Source organism: Pleurodeles waltl, chromosome 9 (assembly GCF_031143425.1).
Source record: "Pleurodeles waltl isolate 20211129_DDA chromosome 9, aPleWal1.hap1.20221129, whole genome shotgun sequence".
NCBI classification, from domain to species: domain Eukaryota; kingdom Metazoa; phylum Chordata; class Amphibia; order Caudata; family Salamandridae; genus Pleurodeles; species Pleurodeles waltl.
The window spans coordinates 698116954-698139770 of NC_090448.1; the positions used below are offsets into that span (position 1 = coordinate 698116954).

Below are 22817 nucleotides of genomic sequence, written 5' to 3' on the forward strand. Positions count from 1 at the left end.
GGTTAGAAAAATAGCCCACCCCAAGACCCTGAAAAGTGGGTGCAAAGTGCACCTAAGTTCCCCAAAGAGCACAGAAGTCGGGATAGGGGAATTCTGTAGGAAAGACCAACACCAGCAAAGCAACAACGATGGATTTCCAGACGAGAGTACCTGTGGAACAAGGGGACCAAGTCCAAAAGTCACGATCAAGTCGGGAGTGGGCAGATGCCCAGGAAATGCCAGCTGTGGGTGCAAAGAAGCTGCCACCGGATGGTAGAAGCTGAGGATTCTGCAAGAACGACAAGGGCTAGAAACTTCCCCTTTGGGGGATGGATGTCCCACGTCGTGAAGAGTCGTACAGAAGTGTTTTCCCACGGAAAGACCGCAAACAAGCCTTGCTAGCTGCAAGGGTCGCGGTTAGGGTTTTTGGATGCTGCTGTGGCCCAGGAGGGACCAGGATGTCACCAATTGCGTGAGGGGACAGAGGGGGCGTCCAGCAAGACAAAGAGCCCACTCAGAAGCAAGCAGCACCCGCAGAAGTGCCGGAACAGGCACTACGAAGTGGAGTGAATCGGTGCTCACCCAAAGTTGCACAAGAGAGTCCCACGCCGCCGGAGGACAACTCAGGAGGTCGTGCAATGCAGGTTAGAGTGCCGGGGACCCAGGCTTGGCTGTGCACGAAGGAAATCCTCGGTGAGTGCACAGGACCCGGAGTAGCTGCAAAACACGCGGTTCCCAGCAATGCAGTCTAGCGTGGGGAGGCAAGGACTTACCTCCACCAAACTGGGACTGAAGAGTCACTGGACTGTGGGAGTCACTTGGACAGAGTTGCTGAGTTCATGGGACCTCGCTCGTCGTGCTGAGAGGAGACCCAGAGGACCGGTGATGCAGTTCTTTGGTGCCTGTGGTTGCAGGGGGAACATTCCGTCGACCCACGGGAGATTTCTTCGGAGCTTCTAGTGCAGAGAGGAGGCAGACTACCCCCACAGCATGCACCACCAGGAAAACAGTCGAGAAGGCGGCAGGATCAGCGTTACAATGTCTCAGTAGTCGTCTTTGCTACTTTGTTGCAGTTTTGCAGGCTTCCAGCGCGGTCAGCAGTCGATTCCTTGGCAGAAGTTGAAGAGAGAGATGCAGAGGAACTCTGATGAGCTCTTGCATTCGTCATCTAAGGAATTCCCCAAAGCAGAGACCCTAAATAGCCAGAAAAGGAGGTTTGGCTACTTAGGGGAGAGGATAGGCTAGCAACACCTGAAGGAGCCTATCAGAAGGAGTCTCTGACGTCACCTGCTGGCACTGGCCACTCAGAGCAGTCTAGTGTGCCAGCAGCACCTCTGTTTCCAAGATGGCAGAGGTCTGGAGCACACTCGAGGAGCTCTGGGCACCTCCCAGGGGAGGTGCCGGTCAGGGGAGTGGTCACTCCCCTTTCCTTTGTCCAGTTTCGCACCAGAGCAGGGCTGAGAGGTCCCTGAACCGGTGTAGACTGGCTTATGCAGAAATGGGCATCATCTGTGCCCATCAAAGCATTTCCAGAGGCTGGGGGAGGCTACTCCTCCCCTGCCTTAACACCTTTTTCCAAAGGGAGAGGGTGTAACACCCTCTCTCTGAGGAAGTCCTTTGTTCTGCCTTCCTGGGCCAAGCCTGGCTGGACCCCAGGAGGGCAGAAGCCTGTCTGAGGGGTGGGCAGCAGCAGCAGCTGCAGTGAAACCCCTGAAAAGGCAGTTTGGCAGTACCCGGGTCTGTGCTAGAGACCCGGGGAATCATGGGATTGTCTCCCCAATACCAGGATGGCATTGGGGGGGGGGCAATTCCATGATCTTAGACATGATACATGGCCATGTTCGGAGTTACCATTGTGAAGCTACACATAGGTAGTGACCTATGTGTAGTGCACGCGTGTAATGGTGTCCCCGCACTCACAAAGTCCGGGGAATTTGCCCTGAACAATGTGGGAGCACCTTGGCTAGTGTCAGGGTGCCCACACACTAAGTAACTTAGCACCCAACCTTTACCAGGTAAAGGTTAGACATATAGGTGACTTATAAGTTACTTAAGTGCAGTGGTAAATGGCTGTGAAATAACGTGGACGTTAATTCACTCAGGCTGCAGTGGCAGGCCTGTGTAAGAATTGTCAGAGCTCCCTGTGGGTGGCAAAAGAAATGCTGCACCCCATAGGGATCTCCTGGAACCCCAATACCCTGGGTACCTTAGTACCATATACTAGAGAATTATAAGGGTGTTCCAGTATGCCAATGTAAATTGGTGAAATTGGTCACTAGCCTGTTAGTGACAATTTGGAAAGAAATGAGAGAGCATGACCACTGAGGTTCTGATTAGCAGAGCCTCAGTGAGACAGTTAGTCATAACACAGGTAACACATACAGGGCACAGTTATGAGCACTGGGGCCCTGGCTGGCAGGGTCCCAATGACACATACAACTAAAACAACATATATACAGTGAAATATGGGGGTAACATGCCAGGCAAGATGGGACTTTCCTACACATGAAAGATTGTGAAGGCAGGTAGAATTTCTCATATATATGACTATAGTCAATAATAACCATATTTCAATTTATACCACAAGCTCACCTCATTCACCTCATTTAAATAAGTTGCGAAAAACTGCTTGACCCATGCCACATCATGACAGGTAGTTGCATTTAGACAATAGTGCTTGGTAAATGTATGTCTGTTTGTCCATGTGGCTGCTCTGCATATGTCAGGTAATGGTACTCTGGCCAAAAGAGCTGTAGAGGTCGCAACACTTGTTACTGAATGAGTACGCACTTTAGACGTAAGCGGACTTCCTGTTTTTTCATGGCAGATGGCTAAGGCTGCTTATACCTATCTCGTTATGCCACCTCTTAGAAAAGCTTGACATTTTCAAGGAGGTGAAAAAGCAACCAGAAGTTGATCAGACTTTCTGTAAGTTTTGCTTCTTTCAATATAAAATTTCAAGCACCTTTTGACATCCAATGTGTGAGGCACCCTTTCTGCTTGACATTAAGGGATTATGAAAGAGTGACTTTAAGACAAGAGGTTAATTGAGGCAAAAATCTGTTAGAATCTTAGGTATGAAATGAGGGTTAATGCGTTAAAAAAAAACAGTCCTTTTTAAATTACAAGTTTAGTCTTTGTATTGTAAAAGCTTTTATTTTGCTAATTCCTCTAGCTGATGTAAGGGCCATGAGAACAGTTGTCTTCCATAAGAGATATTTGATGTCATTTGATGTCTGCCATAAGTATAGGCTAAGAAAGCCTTGTTTTGAGCGTAATGTGCTGCTGTTCGGACATTAATATGAGTTCTGCTTACCAAAAGTGTCTTGGCCATGCTAGGGCTATCAGTATAACTCAACACAATTTATTTTGTTCAAATTCAGGGTATCAAAGGTGGAAAGGCATATGGGAAATTACCTGTCCATGAGATTTGGAGCTCATTCTCCCTGGATACCTTGTTTGGAAATCTGCTTGCATATTGTTGGCATTTCCAGTTTATTGGGGTAGCAAAAAGGTCCAATGCTGGTTTTGCCCATGTGCTGAATATTTTGTAAAGCTGAGTTTATGACATTTCCCATTTGTGGCATCCTGTTAAGGATGTGCTTAAATAATCCACCCACTGGTTTTTCTTGCCTTGTACATGTTTAGCTCTCTTGGAAGCTTTCTGTTGCAAACACCAGTTACAAATGATCTGTGCTTCCGTGGAGAGTAGATATGATCTCATTCCTCCTTGCTTGTTTAAATAAAACAATGTAGTCATGTTGTCTGTACGAACCACTACTTCTGATCCCTTTATCCTTGGCAAGAAAGCACAGAACCCTAGAGCTACAGCTCTCAGCTTCAGGAAGTATATGTGCTTTTGTTCCTCTTTAGTTGACCATTTGCCACTAACTACCAAGCCTTGGAGGTGTGCTCCAAGGAGACATCTGTTGTCATGACAAAAACAAGTGCTTTGTTGAGAAAAGTTAGACCCGTGGAAATGTTGTCCTTTGTCATCAACATTTCTTCATCTTTACCATTTCAGGCGTTATCTTGAGAATGTCATTGAATGCACCAGTCTCAGGTGTTCATTGCTTTTCCACTTGTTCCCGTAGTGGTCTCATCAATAAGTGACAGTTGAGGATCAGTGGAATGCACACTAAAATCATTCCCAGGAACGATTTGTACTGTCACAGTGGAGTGTTTTTTTTTTTCTTGAGAGGGTAGCAACTAGCGCCATTATTTTGGTAAGTCTCTCTGTTGTAGGAAAATCCTTGCAATGTGTTGTGTCCAGAATCACCCCAAGGAATGTGATTTGTGTGTGGAACCAGGCATGATTTCTCCCTGTTTAGTTTGAGACCTAGATTCTTGAAAATGTGAAGGCACGCTTTAGTGGAACTCATTGCAGACTGGCAAGAAGTTGCCTTTATGAGCCAGTCATCTAGGTATGGAAATATCTGATTTTCATTTCTCCTTAGGTATGCTACTACTGTGCCATGCACTTGAAGATTCTTGGGGAAGCCTTTAATCTGAAAGGTAGCACTTTAAATTGGTAGTGACGTCCGGCCACATCAAACCTGAGATGCGTCCTGTGTTGATATGAATGGGAATATGGAAATAGGCATCCTGAAGATCTAACAATGCCATACGATCCCCTGAGTTTAAAAGTTGAATGATATCCTCCAGCATAACCATTCTGAATGACTAATTTTTTGAGGTACCTATTGAGTTGTCTGAGACCCAACACATGGCTCCATTTTCCATTTTGCTTTCTCAACAGAAAGAAATTGGAGTAGAAATCTGTGTTCCTGCAAATTTGTGGGAACTCTTCTATTGCTCTCTTCAGCATAAACAACTTTATTTCCTCTCTTAACAGCCAAAGACGTTTCTGAGACCTAAAGTGAGGTGGATTGTGAAGGGATTTCTGAATAAATTCTGTACATAAATAAGCCTGTCCATGCTCAATGATATCCAACAACCAACTGACCCAAGAGATAGTTTAAACATTTTTGTAAAGGCTGCTGAGAGTGGAGTCTTATGTTCAAGAGAACTAACTAAAGAGAGGCGACCAATGTCATAACTTTATTACTGCCTCCTAGAGGCATCTTGTCCCCTTCCTGTACCAGACGATTTTCTCCTGTTTGGTTGCCTAGAAAAGGCCACTGCTGGTGGAGGTCGGTATTGCTGAGACAATTGCTGTTAATGTCCCTGTTGTTGATGGATACATGGTGGATATCTGGTAGATTGACAGCCTCATCTGAAAGAGAATTGGCTTCTACCCCTAGAGTCACAAAATGACTGAAACCTTATCTGTTGAAGCACTCCAAGCGATCTTGCTGTCTCCTTATCAGCCTTTATAAATTGTACTGCATCACCTATGTGCTTCCCAAAAAGAGCCTCTCCATTGTATGGCATATCTAACATTTTGTATTGTACTTCAGGTCTAAATGATGTTGCTTTTAACCAGCCTTGCTGTCTCAGAACTGCTGCTCCAGCCATTTGTCTAAATCCGATGAGACCAACACCCACTGTCCTTTCTATAATCTCTGATGAGATCTTTTCTTCCTATTAAAGGATAGCCTTTGCATCCTGTTTTTTTGTCCTCCAAAAAAATAAAATAAATAATAATATTAATAATAAATTGATTTAAGTGTGACCACATTTGACGGTCACATCTTCACAGTATGGCTAATACATTGGACACCATTATAGTTACTGCTCCCATAGCAGAAAACGCTTTCCAGTATTATCCAACATCCTATCTTCCTTATCAGGATGAGGTGAACATGGTATTGTAGTTTTTGAAGGCTGTTGTGCTGCCAGCATCACCACCAAATCTGGTTTCAGGTTTCCCATCAGAAAAGCTGGGGAATAGTCAGGGGGCGTGTATAGCTTTTCGAGTCTGGGTATTACTGCTGCCACTGTAGCAGAGTTTTTCATGACCTTAAGGCTTTCCGCATATATATATTCTACAATAGATATAGAGCCTATGGATTTATGCATTGTTTCTTTGAGGTCATACAGGTAACTAACTGCCTGTTTGTTAAACAGACACTGGCAGATCAAGCCTCTTGGCAGCCATTTTTAGGGCAGCATGGAATCCCCCAATATCATCTGATGGCGAATGAGCCGCTGGAGTTGTGGGAGGGGCAATACTGGTGCAACATAATCATCCCATTTTCGTCCTGTATTTGTAGCTTGATCCTGGGGTAATTCACCCTCTTCTGGTACTTAATCATGATCTTGATCCACATAATCATGAATTGGTATTGGATCTAATTGTGTTGGTTGATGAATATCTTTCTGCTGAGCCTTCCTTTTCAGAAAATCCCCTATAGTAATCTTGTAGCATCAAACAGAGGTCTGTAACAAGAGTTATAGGAACCTGCATCATTGGTTCCTCAAGAAGCTGCTCCTCAAAAGCTTCACCATAAGGGTAAGTTTTGTGCTCTTCTTATGATTTAGTTCTATCATGTTGCCATTCCCTAAAGGAGAAGTCTCCTGGTAAATAGGCTGTCTCATCCTGATCAAACTACTCATCTGTTTCCTAGCATTTTATCCACACTTGTGATGAGCTACTTGCAGCCCCAAAAGTTCAGTCATCTTCTGAAGCTTCTACCTCTAAAAGGCGTACTGGTGGTAGAGATGATACTAATGCCACTTCAAAAGGAGTGGAAATCTCAGACCTTGATTTCTTGTTAGATTAGTCTTGAGTTGCTGAATGAGTAAAATTTCCATTAGCTGGCTTCTATTTTTCTGTCATTCTAGGTATTTTCTTAGGTCATTCTCAACTCTCTTTATTACCATGTTCCTCTCTCTTGAAGGTCTTTCTTTCAGGAGATATGTGTAGGAAAGTGGAGTAGTATGCAATGATGCTGGTTAGGCTGCACTTTGTAGGAACATGTGTTAAACATTTCAGAGTACCAGCATGGACGAAAAGAAACTGACACGACTAAAAAAAAACGGACTCCACTTTATAAAAATAAAGGAGATTTTTATATTAATTTGGAACCCAAAACAAAGTAAATCAGATACATGTAACCAGTTTTATGGGACTGCAAGTGAAAAACAAATAATTACATTATAAGCTGTCAACATTTACCATTGCGGTCAACAGGTGACACTCGGCCACTTGTGAGTTCAGAAGAATCCACTTGTAGTTCAGGTACGGTGGGTTCCAGGGCCAAGCGTTGACAGTCAGACCAATTTTACCTGGCTTGTGGGGCCCGAGTGCAGAGGTGTCCTTGCTGTCCTTGGGGCTGAACGTGGGAACCATGGTGCCGAAAAATAACACTTGAGACACTCGGCCACTTGCAAATCAAGTTTGTGGGAGCCCTCCGGGGGTTAAGCTTGTGTGGGCCCGTAGACCAGGATTCACAAGACAGAATAACTCTACCTCATTCAGGCATCTCGGGTGCAGTGGTTTCTGGTTTTACCACTGCAACAGTGTAGAAAAGGAAGCAGATGCAAAAATCCGACAACAGAGCCACTGGTGATGTTGGATGAAGGTGTTGAGTGTGCCCTCAGGTTGCAGCATCGAGTAAAGGTGGTGATGACTGGACTGGCCACCAAAAAGCCTTGGCAGTGTTAAGAAGTTATCTCCCTTTCCGGAGGTCCTGTGAAAACTGTAGCAAATTGTAACTTGGTGAAGAGCTGGACTACACTTCCCACAAAGCACTGGATCACCTGCTTTTGGGTAATCCCTTGAAGGGTCTAATGGCCAGCGCTTCTTCGGTTCCGGTAGGTGCTTCTTACCCGCACTGGGCAGGGGACCAGGGCCACTAGTCCAAGGGAGTCCGGTCTTCACTTCGGCTCACAAAGAACTGGGGGAACCAAACTTAGGTCCAGGAGGAGCAGCAGTCGAGCAGATCCAGGAAGGTTACCACAGGTTCACAATATCACGTCTTTGGTTTGTGCAGGCTTCTGTTGTTGTTGATGCAGGACTTCTGTCCTTTCTTCGCAAGTAGTTTCAGATTGGAGGGTCTGGTGCCAAGTGTGCCCTTTTAATCCTAGATTTAGAGGTGTTAGGGTGTGGGTGCAAGTAGCCAATGGGCCTCTAGCCTTAGCAGCTAATCCCACCCCCGAGGTGACCCCATCCGGCGGGTTGTGGCACCTTTTCTACCTAGAACCCTCTATTTTGCCACTTTTCAAGATGCCGGAAGTCTTCTTTGGCTATACAGACCAGGTAGCCCACTCTAGAGGTGTGGTTAGGGTGTACGCCTCCTGACTAATGTTCCCACATGCACGGGTGCAAATATCCCTGGGGGCAGCGTGCCCTTAGAAGCTCACCGCCTTAATGTGCCACTCCACTGCCATTCCTGGGATGGAGGGAGGTGTGATTTTCTTCATATCCAGGCCTTTGTTCTGACTCCTGGGAGTGTTCACACATCTGTGTAGGGGGTCAGAATCCTATCTTGGCAACTGCAAGCTAGCAGCAGTAGCTTTGGAAAACTGGGGCAACCAGGTCGCCAACCTCTAAGGTCGCCACCTGGGTGCATGCCACATCGCGCCCTCAACATGAAAATCACCTCAGGTGTGAGAAAGCCCGTTGTTTGATACCAAACATGACCTGTTCAGGGGTACCATAATGGAGCTGGTAACCTCAGGTTTGCCCAGGTGTAAGCCCATGCTATCCTATAAACCCCCTACCGCCTATAGAAGCCTTTAACGGAAAAGGCCCTGATAGGTTCATATATGATTGCACTTATACGTCCACACCTTCAATATAATGCATCCTGCCTTCTGGGCTCAGGAGGCCTTCCTTAGGGACGATTGATATATATTGAAGATTGTGCATTGACTTTGCCACACATGGTGTGAGTAAAGTCGAGTTTGTGACGTTTACACTGCTCCTGCAGTCTGCAATGGCAGGTCTGCCATCAGTAGTTTATGTGGGTCACTCAGGGTGGTACCAATAGTGCTTAAGGTCCTGGTGACCCCTTTAGCACCCATGCCCCCCCCCTCCCCCCAGGTACCAATAGCTTGCAAATCAAATAGTGTGGGTATGGACCACCCAACACGGGAGCATCTCTGCAATATGGAACCTTCATCTCCAGAGACTGGAGTTTCAATTGTTTTCTTTTTTTAAGCCATAACAGAAACCTTGGTTCTCTGTTTTTCTATGCCTTAGCAAAAATGTTCTGCAGTATTTGCACTCTTTAGGCTTATGATCAGGGGATAAACAATAAAAACACTCCTTGATGAGAAAATAGTTCCATCTTACAACAGTCTTACAGGGTCTAAATAAACTTGTAGGATGAGGCACAGGTAGGGTAATATTCCTCTGTGGAAGTAAGAAACGTTCAAATGAAGGTCCCAGATGTGATAATATCAATGTTTAGGCCAATGTAAAAAACTAAGCACAGCTCAGGGTGACTCCCCATCACAAGATGTGCGGTTAGAAATCTGAGGTATGGTGGCTCTGGAGAAAAGGAATGAAGCAAGAGCAGCTCTCAGATTGGATGAAGTTTGTTTCTAATTAAAATTAGATAGATTGCTATACAATCTCATATGGCTGATCTCCCCAGTCTAGTACTGTTGATTTTACTGCTATTTATAATTACTGTGGGACTCCCACCTCAACGGCGGGGAAGGTTGAAGGATGGAAACCTAGGAAAGATGCAACAAAAGAGAACCTGGCGTTTTTCTCGCAGGTGAGAGCTTTAGACACTAATATGGCGGATTACAGTTTAGTAAGAAATAAGCAAACATTTTCTGCATAAGGTAACGTTTGCAGAGTACTTGCAGCACAACTGTGGGCAAAAAAAGTTTGTCCAAGAACTACAGGATAAAAAATGGATGATGGTACAAACCAAAAAGGCCACTGCTCAAACCTTCCAAAACTTATACTAACAACTTTATGATGTTGAATCTGTAGACACAAATAACACTGACGTATATTTGTAACTACAGAGATCAGATGGCACAATAGGTGAAGGACTTAGACGATTCCACTGGTCTGAATAGATTATATAAGGAGCATACCCTAGATAAAACTGCCTAAAACTCTGGGGTCGGATAGCTTTTTGGCACTATTTTACAACACCTTTTGCAGACCACAGGGAAATTCTTTAAACTCAAGGTGTAATGGAGCAGTGTTGGTTTGTCTGTAGCCCGGGAAAGACCTTTTACAAAACAGATAATTCAGTGAACTCGCTCTGAAATTTAGATGTGAAACTGTTTACCAGGAACCTGGCCATCTGATTGAGAACTTTGATGCTGGGACTGTGGATGTGGATAAGACAGGCTTTATAGAGGGTCAGCAGTGTGTAGACAATATGAAAAACATCCTTCAGATAATAGAAAATATCCAACACATTTGTAGTAATGCCTTGCTCCTGTTCCTAGGCTTAGCAGAGTCAAATGGGCATCTTGAACTGCCTGATACAACAGCTAGCTTTGGCCCCCGATTTGATTTTGGAAGTAGCTAATGTCTAGTTATCAATCCATAAGAGCTCACACTGGAGTGAATAAAGCGTCCTCCCCAAATAATGTTGTGAAGAAAGGCTCTATAAGGAGGTGCCAGTAACAACCACTATTATTGCTCTAAAGTTATAACATTTTGTAGCCCACTCTCTAGTGGGAAAATATTAACGGAGTGACAACTGGCACAGAAACCTCCAAATAAACCATGTTCATGGATAATCTAATGCTACTTCGATTCCCTACTCTAAGTGTGGTAAGAATTAAAGGAATTTGGTAAGATTTCAGGATTTAGGATAAATATTATTAAATTGGAGGATCTGGTATGAGACCCACCATAAAACCATAGGTCAAAACTCCAAGCTCTTTTCTCAATACCTATGGGGTTATTTTAGCTATGAGACTACCTTACCATGACTAAAGTGAAGGTTCCTACTTGGACAGGGTGCAAACCACTGCCAAGTGCACACCCCATGTCTAACACCAGCATTTTTACTTAAACATTTCCAGTTGATTTATGTATGATGAGGCTAGAAACCCAGAATAGCAGCAATCTCTGCCTATCACCCTCAAGTGAAGGGTTGACAGTTCTAGATATTTTGAAGCAGAACAACTGTAATTCCTAGCAGAAATGGGAAACATTGAAATTTACTAGCATTTAGGAATTGTTGATTATGCCACTGCGCAAATGTCCCTGTGAATGATGTCTTCCGTTGAGAGAAAACAGAAGAGTTGGAACCTCTGTTATTCATCGGTGGCAAGGGCTAGATATATGGGACTATGTGGGGATATCCATGTACGTTGCAACAGTCCTGACTTTTCTTCAAGTCAGGATCAAAATAGCTTTAGCATGCAGCTCACGTGAAACAATATGATTTATGATCATTTCCTAGACCTCAAAGATACCCTAAAAGGAGTGTGTCACTGACATTTTTTGACATTTAGTGTAGGGCTTAAACAGCAAACATTTGGGTGGAGACATCTCAAAATCAGATTTTTTTTTTGTGAGAAACAACAAATAATATCAAGAATATTTTGAAGTTTCTAGATCCCAGCATCTACAGGAAGAGGAGTAAAACAAAACTGAGGTCACCAGCGCTTGTAATGCATTACATTGCACTGGATGACTGCACTAGCCCGGGGCTCACAGATCCATTTGTGAAGTTGAGAAGTGCCACACCTAAGCACTTGTTTGTGGTACTCCTTTAAACAAATTCTAGAGTTAGAATGGTGCCTTTTGATGATTCACAAAAGGAAACTTCAGGAAGGAGTATTGGTAAGAAACACGTTAAAAAAATTCATGGTGCAGTAAATTCAAAGTGTGATTTCATTAGAGATCTCGTGTACAGAGGAAATTAAAGATGTAAAGTAGTTTTAGAGATTATTATGAATGATAATGTAAATAAGTAGAGGTATAGCACAAAGGATAAAAATTTAGATTTCAGCAAGGCAATTGAGGTATGCCTCCTCACAGAAAAAACTTCAACAGGGACAGTGTTTACGAAAGAATAGCAAGTAGCTCACAATGCAATACACAGATTAGAAAGTATTATGAAAATGGCCTAATCAGAAAATTCAAGTAAAATATACCACTTAATTATATAAAGAGGCAACAATCAAATTGCAGTATAACATTGAGTTGAAAAAAGCACAGTCACTTACTGAGGATGTAACAGAAGCCACATTAAAATAAAAAATAAAAAAACAGAGTTCTAATATTCCTGCTCTGCAACTCTAAATGGACAGGCTTATTATTTACTTTGTATAACTAACTTTGAAAAGAAATGTATGTTAAAATGCTTCATTTGGTTGGTGATATTAATGCAACCGAACTTCATATAGCGGGGTGAATGAGGGTTGTTTTCTTGGCAAAACACATAAAATGCTCAGTTCCATGAGCCCCTCTGTCCCTTGTTGCTTAGCATGATTTAACAGAGAATGTTTATACAGAATGTTTATACAACCTGCAAAACAGTCAGATGAGAGTGATATTCGAGATGGAAGCCACTGCTGCAATACAGTAGGTTCAAGATGGTGAGTGCAGCAGCTCTGTGCTCTGCCGCTATCTGACAGAACTCAACCTTCTGATAAAAGTTGGTGAGCTTGCCAGACAGGTGAGTACAACATTAACATACAAAAGGGAACAAAATATTCTTACTGGTGAGTGCTCACCCTTTACCTGGGGTCATAAGACCCTTCCCTCACCCTTAATGAGTAAAGGCCGCTGCCTTCTTGACCTAAATGTCATTAGCCAAGACAATTTCCACATGTGCTGCAAATATATTACTTACATAAGTACACCACCAGAGAGGCTTTTCAAACGCTCTTAGCCTAGGAGACAGCAGCTGCAGACTACAAACTTGAGCAAAAACAAGAGCAAATGGAAGCAGAAGAGAAAAAAAAACTTGTGACATGCAAGTAGCAACTAAGTTCTTCCTATCCAAGAAGAGGATTACTATTTTTTCTTCCCCATGACATTCATCTAGAACAAATTAGAGAAGCTTTAATACTGCACATTAAAGGTAAACTATTCGGTGAAGAAGGGGCTTCGAAAAAGCTGGATGAGGAAGTGAAACAGGCAAGAACCACACAGCAGATCACAATCATTTAAAGAGGGTACTGTAGTTACTACACCTAAGCCCACAGGCAACAAATGGTCAAGGAAAAATTAAGAGCTTAGTAAAGTATATATATATTTTTTTTATAGATGAGTTCAGTAAAGTATTGGGAAGTCCTGCAGAGTAGGGCCCAGCCTAATTCCTAATTAGTAAGGGGTTTTGCTAGAGGGAGGGTTATTGTTGGGGATTCTTGATGGACACGGCTCTTTGGGACTCCCCGCAAAACAGAGAATTGTTGCTGAAGGAGGGAGTAAATGTTCGCCAGGCTCAACATGGCTTCTCAAATTGTAGATGATAAAGTAAGAAAGAGGCCAAGGTTGTACATTTTGGAATGTTCAAAATGTCTTGAGTGCTGCATGTTTGTAAGCAATGTACTAATGTTCCATTCACCAACCTCTCCTTTACCCTCTACATCCTGCTTAAAAAAAAAACAGATTTAAAGTAAACATGTTTTTTTTTGTTTTTTTTTAAACGTTTAATTAAATTTTCTATGCAGATCATTTATACAATAATTCTGTTTGTACACTAATAGGATTTGGTTGATCCGTAATAACATGTTACATTCAAAAACAACTTAGGTCTAATCACATCTCTCAGTATATATATCTTCAGCGGTGGACAACAGAGTCTTGCAATATAATTCTTGCATTATTAACAATTCAACAACTTGCCAGCGTTCTTCCCTCATGTCACATATTATGTTTGTGATAGTAGGAGCTCCGGGATTGGTATCTGTCTTGGTGTATAGTGTGGCTATGTTATTATTCGTGACTCTTGTATACTCATCCTGTACTTTCCCTTGTAATATCTAACAACTTATGGGTGTGTGTATACTCTCCCATGGCATGTCGCTAATTCGCCTGCCTCTCCGCACAAATTATTTCGTATCTTCAGCGCTGGTTGTGGAATCGGTGTTAATCTGCTCTTGCTTATGTGTTAATAGCGCTTGTGAGTCTATCTCCTATGTGATGTTAGAATTAAAGTAAACATGTTCTATTAAAGCAATAACTATAGCGATAATGATATTCAGGAGGGACACAGCCTCCGACAAACCCGCCTGTCACAGAGATCCTGGTCATCCAATTACCTTTTCTTAAGTCGACTGCATCAGCTGTGCATTTGTCCGACAAGTATATGGCAGAGTCATCCAAAATAAACCTTAAAATTATAAAGAAATTGGAAGTTAAATTTATTTTCAAGATGTTCAAATTTGTTACAGGTTGGTGTATTCCAGGTTCTCATTCACACACCTCGCTTATTCACCTAATAAACAAGTTGCTCACCTTCGGTAATGCGTTATCTGGTAGAGACTATCTGGTTGCAGATTCCTTACCTTAAGAATTTCCTGGCATCAGCTTGGAACCCTAACTTTTGCAAAGCAATACCCTTGCGCGCACAGTCGGGTGGCATCGTTCGGATCTGTCTGGCGGCGTAGGCGTTGTTGGAGCAGTCTGTGACGTCACGGTCACCTGTAAAGGCACCACACAGGTGCAGGAATGTCAGTTCTTTTCCACGAACTTCTATGCTTGAAGCGCAGAGCCATGTAAAGAACTAACAGTTTGTCTGAGCCAAAAAACTAGGGCCCTAAAAGGATCAATCCTTAACCCTAGCAGAAGTGTCTGCAGAGCTGGGAGGCATGGGTGGGTGTAAGGAATCTGCAGCTAGATAGAGTCTCTACTAGATAATGGGTTACCGAAGGTAAGTAACTTCTTCAGCTGATAGAGACTTCTAACTGCAGATTCCTTACCTTTAGAATAGATACCCAAGCCATAACCTCCTGGTGGAGGGCTGCGGACAGATCTTCTCACACTAAAAAGTCTCTGCGGACCTGATTGTCCAGGCAGTAATATCTTGCGAATGTGTGCAAGAAAGCCCACGTCAATGCCTGACAGATGTCCAGGACTGGAACACCCCGTGCTAACTAATTGGTAGGTGTCTTGCCCCTGGTGGAATGAGCTCTCAAGACCCCAGGAGGCTGCTTCTAGGCCAGCTCGTTGCAGATCTTGATGCAGAGAACCTTCCACCGTGAAATGGTTCTCTTCTGCACTGCCTGATCTTTCTTTGCTCCCACGCACCCCACAAAGAGTTGGTCATCCAACTTTTTTGTGCGGTCAAGGTAGAATGACAACGATCTTTTTGGGTCCAGCCCATGGAGTCGCTCCTCTTCTTTACAGGGATGCGGTGGAGCAAAGAAGGTGGGCAGGGAGATGTTTTGACCCAGGTGAAATGGGGTCACCACCATGGGGAGGAAGAGGCATGAGTTCGAAGTACCACCTTGTCTGGGAACATGGTGAGATATGGTGGCTTAGATGAGAGAGCCTGCATCTCACTCACCCTCCTGGCAGACGTTATTGCTTGATGGTGAGCAGCCGGAGAGGACAGTTGTGTAAGGGCTCAAAGGGAGCACATATGAGAAATGTGAGGACCAGATTTAAGTCCCATTGGGGCATAACAAAGGGTGTAGGAGGATACATATGTACAAGCCCTTTGCGAAATCTATATACAATAGGTGATTTGAATAATGAAGGCTGATCGGGCAGCCGAAGGAACGCCAATAAAGCGGAAAGATACCCTTTGAGAGTGCCTAATGCAGAGCCCTGCTGGGCAAGGGATAAGACAAAGAACCTGCTAGGTGTTGAACCACAAGGTTCCAGCCATGTCCAGAGAAGCTTGGCCTCATGACAGAGGATCCATGACCCCACACCGCCCTGCTTGTTGCAGTACTACATTGTAGTGGTGCTGTCCGTGAACACCTGCACTATCTTCCCTTTGACAACAGGAAGCAATGCCTTCAATGCATGTTGGATCACCCAGTGCTCCAGGTAGTTGATATGGAATACGGATTCCACCAGAGGCCTCTGATCTCCACATCTCCCAGATGGCCGCCCCATCCCAGAAGTGATGAATCCGTCACTACTGTAAGATCTGGTTGGGAAAGGGAGAAGAGTCTGCCTCCGACCCCAATCCAGTTCATTATCCACCACTGCAGATCTTTTGCAGTTCCCTCGAGATCTGAACTGTGTTGGTGAGATTTCCCTGATGCTGTGCCCACTTGAATTTCAGGTCCCACTGCAGAGCCCTCATATGCCATCTGGCATGATTTACTAACAGGATGCAGGAGGCCATAAGGCCCCACAGCCTCAAAGGCTGTCTCACCTAAATCCAGGATAGAGGCCGAAACATCAGAATCATAACCTGAATATCCTGGACTCGCTGTTTGGAGGATAGGCCCGAAATTGCACTGCATCCAGAACAGCTCTGATGAAAGGGAGCATCTGAGAGGGATTCAGGTGTGACTTCGGCACGTTTATAGTGAACCCCAGCGAATGCAGGAGGTTTGCTGTGGTTTGAAGGTGGGTGACGGCAGCCTGGGGCAAAGGAGCCTTCAATAGCCAGTCGTCAAGGTAGGGGAAGACTGAAACCCCTAGCCTGCGCAGTCCACCACCATTACCTTGGTGATCAGCACCGAGGGGCACTGGTAAGGACGAAGGGTATCACAGTAAACAAACTGCTTGTGGCCTACCTTGAACTGCAAGTAGCACCTGTGGGCAGGCAGGATGGGGATATGGAAATATGCGTTCTGCAAGTCCAATGCTACCATCCAGTCTCCTTGGTCTAGGGCAGACAAGACCTGTGCCAGAGTGAGCATTTTGAATTTCTCCTTTTTGAGGAAGAGATTGATGTCCCGCAAATCCAGAATAGGGCGAAGGCTCTCGTTCTTTTTGGCTATCAGAAAGTAGTGGGAATAACAACCACTGCCTACTTCTGATATCAGGACCCTTTCTATGGCTCCCTTGGCCAAGAGAAACGTAACTTCCTCACAGAGCAAAACCATGTGATCCTCCAGCAACTGTTCTTTTGAGGGAGACACTGGGGGAGGAAAAGACTGGAAGGTGAGGGAACAGCCCTTTTGTATAATCTGCAAGACCCATTTGTCCGATGTTATGGACCACCAGTGAGGGAGATGAAATTGAACCTTTCCTCCAAATGGACGTACATGGTCTTGCAGAATCATACTAGGAGGACTTGGACGTTGTGGAGGTAGGGGTCTGGGTGGTGGACAACTTCTGGTCAGACCCTGAGGGTCTGAAGGCACCACAATCGCGTCCCCACACAGGATACAGACCTGGTGGAGGACGGTGGCTAGTCTGTGGATAGAGTGGTACCCGGCCCCTTCCGAAGCCTCAAAAGGGGCGATAAACAGATTAGTGGTGAGAGGTTACCAAGAGGCCCAAGTCTACCTTTAGACCAAAAAGGTGGGTTCCTTTGAAGGGCATGCCCATAAGATTTAGCTGCACATTCCCCCGAAAAGCCAAAGGTACGTAGCCAGGAGTGGTGTCGAGGGGCCACTGTCGAGGAAATTGCCCTTCCCAGTGAGTCAGTCGTGTCCAAACCACACTTGATGGGAAACTTGGCTGAATCTCCCCCATCTTTAACTGCCTGTGAGAGAGTGGCCTGCACATCCTCCAGGACCTGAGGCAGCATCTGTACCACCATATATCCCCTAATGTATGGGAAAAATGGGCCAAAATGCATGAGGTGCTTACCAACCTCAATGCCAGGCTGGAAGAAGAAAACATCTAATTTCCCAATTGGTCCAGCCTCTTGGATTCCATATCCGGGGGGCCAGATGGGAAGGCGCAATAAGAAGTGGAGGCCTGGACTACCAAGCTCTCTAGGGTGGGGTGCTGTGTGAGGAAACTAGGGTCACCCGGATCCGGGCAGTGTCCAATTGTGCTGTTTACAGGTGCCCCTGTGCTAGGTTTGGACCACATCCACAGCAGGACATTGGTGAGGACCTCATTAAAAGGCAACATCAGTTTCAATGATGAAGCCCCTGGCTGAAACACAGCCATCAAGATGTTAGTCTTGACCTGCACTGAGGGTAGCTCAAGGTCCAGGACCTCAGCAACCCTGCGTACCACCATTGCATACGATGCACCCTCCTCTGTAGCCATAGTAGGAGGTGAGAGCATGCCACTATCAGGAGAGATGGCCAGTCCACTGGCCTCTCCTAGCTCCTCATACCAGTCCATAGGCTCTAAATTGGACTCTAAAGGGTCTAGATACTCCTCCCATTCCTCACCAGTGCCAGGCTGTTTGCAAACAAACGCTCAGGGAATGATCTGGCACCTGTGGGCACTGTCTGTGCCATAACTGGCATCGTGAAATGTAGTTGTGGCTCAGGATCATCGGTTAGTAGAATGGGGCTCGCGCCACCGGTGGGCATCAAGAGTGTCTAAGTCGGGAGAGATGCTAGAGGAGGTCGGCTGTGCAGACCCGACATGGTTCCGGATCCAATATCGGATTGAAGATACCCCATTGGTGCCGAAGCTGCTGGCGTGGAACCTGATGGGGCCTCTGCTGACGCCGCAGGGACTGAAGGCACTCCGGCAGGGCCAGCCCACTCAAATACGAGATGCATTGCCTCCTAAAACTCTGAGCTGAGCGTTGGTCACTCCGGCCCCCGGAAAGGGAGGGAGGCTTGGAGTCAGCCCTTATAACGGTTCTGCGGAACCGTCCCTGGAATGTTGACATTCCCGACTAGTCTGGTCAGTCGACGGACGAGGTGAAGTCGAAGTCCTCTTGGACTTCTTCTTTTTGTGCCTCTTCCCCGAGTGCCCGGATGACCTCGAATGAGATGAAGAGGACTTAGGGCTCCTGGAGTGGTCCCAGGACCTCCTCCTTGACCATGAGCTTCAGGGATCGCTCCCTCAAAGCTTTCGGAGCCATGGCCCGGCAGTCGGAACACGACTGAGTCGTGGTCTCGTTCTAGGCACCAGAGACATACCTGGTGGGGGCCTGTCACCCTGCACAGAGGCAAAAAGCTCTTGCCCAAAAGGTCGAAAAATGCCTGTCAAAAAAGACAGAGGGCAGCTTGATTCCGGATCTGCGCTTTAACCAGCACAGAAGGAAAAGAACTGATGTATGTGCGCTGCCTTTATAGGTGACAGATGGCTCCAATGATGCTGACGATGCCACGCGGAGCCGAACAATGCCACCTAACAGCGCATGCAAGGGTATTGCTCCGCAAAAGTTCCAGAATCCAAGCTCATGTCAGGAAAATCTAAATGTAAGGAATCTGCACCTAGAAGTCTCTATCAGATATCAAGCAACCAGAATACAAACAAGTTACTTTTCTGTAACTATAACTATTTAGCTTTGATATCTTTTATACATATTCAAATGCTTTGAATTAGTCCTAGTCTTCAGGCAGGGGACATCAATAGATAAAATACGCAGCAGGTTTAAACTAGTGTTTACATAATAGCTCATCAAAATTAATGAGATTTTGTTCTAGCTTGGGGAATTAGTGGATGGGACCCATGGGCCCACTCAATTCCCTCTCCCTACACAAACTACTTCTAGCATCTTGAGATTTTAGAGCACAAAGTAATCAATTAACAGTTTGCCTTCCCTATCACAATGAATCCGTGAAAGATATCAACAGTAAAGAAGAAAAAGTTAACAACTGTTTTACATTATACTTATTCAAATGAAAAAAATGAAGTTAAAAAAACATGTTCATAATGTACAACATTTCTGAATTGTTTGTTATTTTAAAAATTCAGGTAATTATTGAAATCAATCAAAAAATAATTTGCTGGACAAAACCACTGTTACGTTTATTAAATGAACTACATCTAGCCTAAAAGATAGGATATAAGCAGAGTGTAAAATAACACTGCACCTTTAAGAACTCCTGAACCACAACTTCCCATCTTGCCCAGTAGCTTCAATCAGGCAGTTTGATTCTAAGAATAAAGTGATAAAAACATCTACTAAAACTAAATTTCCCTACTTAGGTTTTGAATGACAGGGAGGTGATAGTATGTTTAAGGATTTAGAGAAAGTACTCCTAAGGGTGACCAAGGAATACAGTCAAGTAATGTTTCCTTCTCACTCATTGCACACTCTGATATCTATAAACAGTAGAACAGAAAGCTGAAGTATCAATGTATGTGTTTCTTTAGGGCATAGAGCTTGAGGCTATCTCATTTTCTTAGCCAATATAAAGGCTACCAGAAAGCTACCTTTCTGGATGTTGGAGACTTAGATTAATGCACAGATCTAAAGGGCTGGCCTCTTGTGGGTACCTAAGGCACTTACACCTTATACCAGGTCCAGTTATTCATTATTAGTGAAATGTAGTCAGTGTCTAAAACACAGGCTCTCTAGGGGTAGTGTCGATGAGCAGCCAAGGCCTAACAAGGAGACATGCAAAGCTCATGCAATACGACTGTAGTCACACAGTACTCACATGAAAGAAAACAGTCGGTGTTACAAAAATAAAGGTACTTTATTTTTGTGACACAAATCCCAAAAATACCTTAGAGACTATACTCCCTTAGGAGGTAAGTAATATACACAGTATATACACTAGAATGCAGTTATTGCTGTAGAAACAGTGCAAATAGTGAAAAGCACAATAGTTAGAAATGGGCCTGGGGGAACACAAACCATATACTAAAATAGTAAATGCGAAAGTCGGTTTCCCGCCTAGGCAAGTGTAGTGGGGCGTTTGGAGTATTAGAAAACACCAAAGGTAAGTAACAGATCCCACCCCAGAGCCCAGGAAAGCAGGAGTAAATCACAGTAACTTTCCTAGAACACACAAGAGCACGTGATAGAAGATGTTGCAAGAACCAGAAGAGACTGCAAGACACCAACGATGGATTCCTGGACCTGAAGACCTGTGGAAGAAGGGGACCAAGCCCAAGAAGCAATGAAGAGTCCAGGGAGAACAGGAGCCCCTGCTAACCCAGATGAAGGTGCAAAAGAAGAACTACTGGTGAAGAGTAACAGTCAGTACTGCACCCAAGAAGACAAGTACGGGTTTCTGGTTGGTGCAGATGATGTCCCACACGGGATGGATGACTGCAGTCTGGTTTGCGTCGCTGGATTCCACCAACAAGCCTTGGCACATGAAAGCTTGTGGTAAGCGGAAAATGTCGCTGCCCGGGACCAGGAGGGACCTGGTGGCCTCTACCCAGGAGGGGGAGGCAGAGGGGGCTCTAAGCAACTCACAGCATTCAGAAGACCAGGCAGGGTGCACAGGAGTCTCACAGCACGGGGACAAAGAATGTGCAAAAGCAGGCACACACAGCACTACACAAAGGGATCCCATGTCGCCGGAGAACCATGCAGGAGGCTCTGCGTCGCAGGAAGGAATGCTGGGGGGCCGAGGCTGTGCGGTGCACGGAGAACTTGATGGAAGGATGCCAACAAGCACTGGCAACTGCAAAACACGTAGTGCATGGAGGTACTGTCTTGCGTGGGGAGGCAAGCTCTTACCTCCACCAAAGTTGGACAGCTGGACTTCAGGACTGTCGGGACTACTTCAGTTCACCACATGTGTTGCTGGATCCATGCACTTCTTCAGGAGAGGGAACCCAAGCCACCAGTCGTCGCTGCAGAGGGGTGCCTGCTGAAGTAGGGAAGTGACTCCTTCACTTCAAGGGAGATTCCTTTGTTCTTCTGGTGCAGGCTGAAGACTGGCTGTCCTCTGAGGATGCACAACCGGGAAACAGTTGCAGTTGCTGGCGGGAGCTGAAGATACAATGTTGCAGAAGTCGTATTTGCTTCTTTGTTGCACTTGTAGAGTTCCTGGAGGGTCCGGATGCAGTTTTTTCGGTAAGAAGGCAAAGTAAAGGATGCAGAGGATTCCTGCTGGAGTCTAAATAGCCCTGAAAGCGGGTTTGGTCAGCTAACAGGTAAGCACCTATCAGGGGAGGGCTCCAAAGTCACCTGCTGGCACTGGCCACTCAGATGCTCCCAGAGTGCCCTGCCAACTTGGAATCCAAGATGGCAAAACCCAGGGACACTCTGGAGGAGCTCTGAGCACCAACCCTGGGGTGATGATGGACAGGGGAGTGGTTACTCCCCTTTCCTTTGCCCAGTCTTGCACTAGAGCAGGGACTGGGGGTCCCTGAACCGGTGTAGACTGCATTATACAAGGAGGGCACCATCTGTGCCATTCAAAGCATTTCCAGAAGCTCTGGGAGGCTAGCCCTCCCATGCCTGTAACACCCATTTCCAATGGGAGAGGGTGTAACATCCCTCTCCCAAAGGAAATCCTTTGTTCTGCCTTCCTGGGCTTGAGCTGTTCAAGCAATAGGAGGGCAGAAACCAGTCTGTGAGGTGCTAGCAGCTGGGCTGCCTGGAAAACCTCAGAAGGCTGTAATGGCAGTACTGGGGGTCCTCTAAGAAGCCCCCAGAGTGCATGGAATCATACAACCAATGCTTGCAAAAGCCTTGGGGTATGATTCCAACATGTTTGACACCAAACATGGCCATATTCGGAGTTAACATTGGGAAGCTGTACATAGGTAGTGACCTATGTATAGTGCATGCATAAAATGGTGTCACCGCACTCATGAAGTCTGGGAAAATGGTCCTGGACGATGTAGGGTCACCTCTGCTAGTGCAGGGGTGCCCACACACAGGTACTCTGCACCCAGCCTTCAGGGTTGGAAGGCCTGGTTTATGGGTGACTTATAAGTGACCTGGTGCAGTGTAAATGGCTGTGAAATGGTGCATGCACCATTTCACACAGACTGCAATGGCAGTCCTGTAGAAGCCTTTGCATGGGCTCCCTGTAGGTGGCAAAAGAATTGCTGCAGCCCATAGGTATCCCCTGGATCCCCAATGCCCTGGGTACCTAGGTACCATATACTAAGGACTTGTAAGGGGTGACCAGTATGCCAATTTGGGATAAAATACTGGGTTACCAGTATGCAGTGAGACAATTTTGAGGAGAGAGAGCATAAGCACCGAGGTCCTGGTTAGGAGGATCACAGGGACACAGTCAAACACACT

At 45.4% G+C, this 22817-nt stretch overlaps 1 protein-coding gene across 1 annotated transcript in view; it reads right to left on the reverse strand.

Annotated features, from left to right (window-relative positions):
- ATG2A (autophagy related 2A) overlaps positions 1 to 22817 on the reverse strand; it is a 2189461-nt gene that overhangs the window by 1084669 nt on the left and 1081975 nt on the right. Inside the window, exon 26 of the mRNA XM_069207806.1 lies at positions 14086 to 14156. Within this exon, the coding sequence (XP_069063907.1) occupies positions 14086 to 14156 (71 nt within the window). The remainder of the gene's footprint in view (positions 1 to 14085; positions 14157 to 22817) is intronic.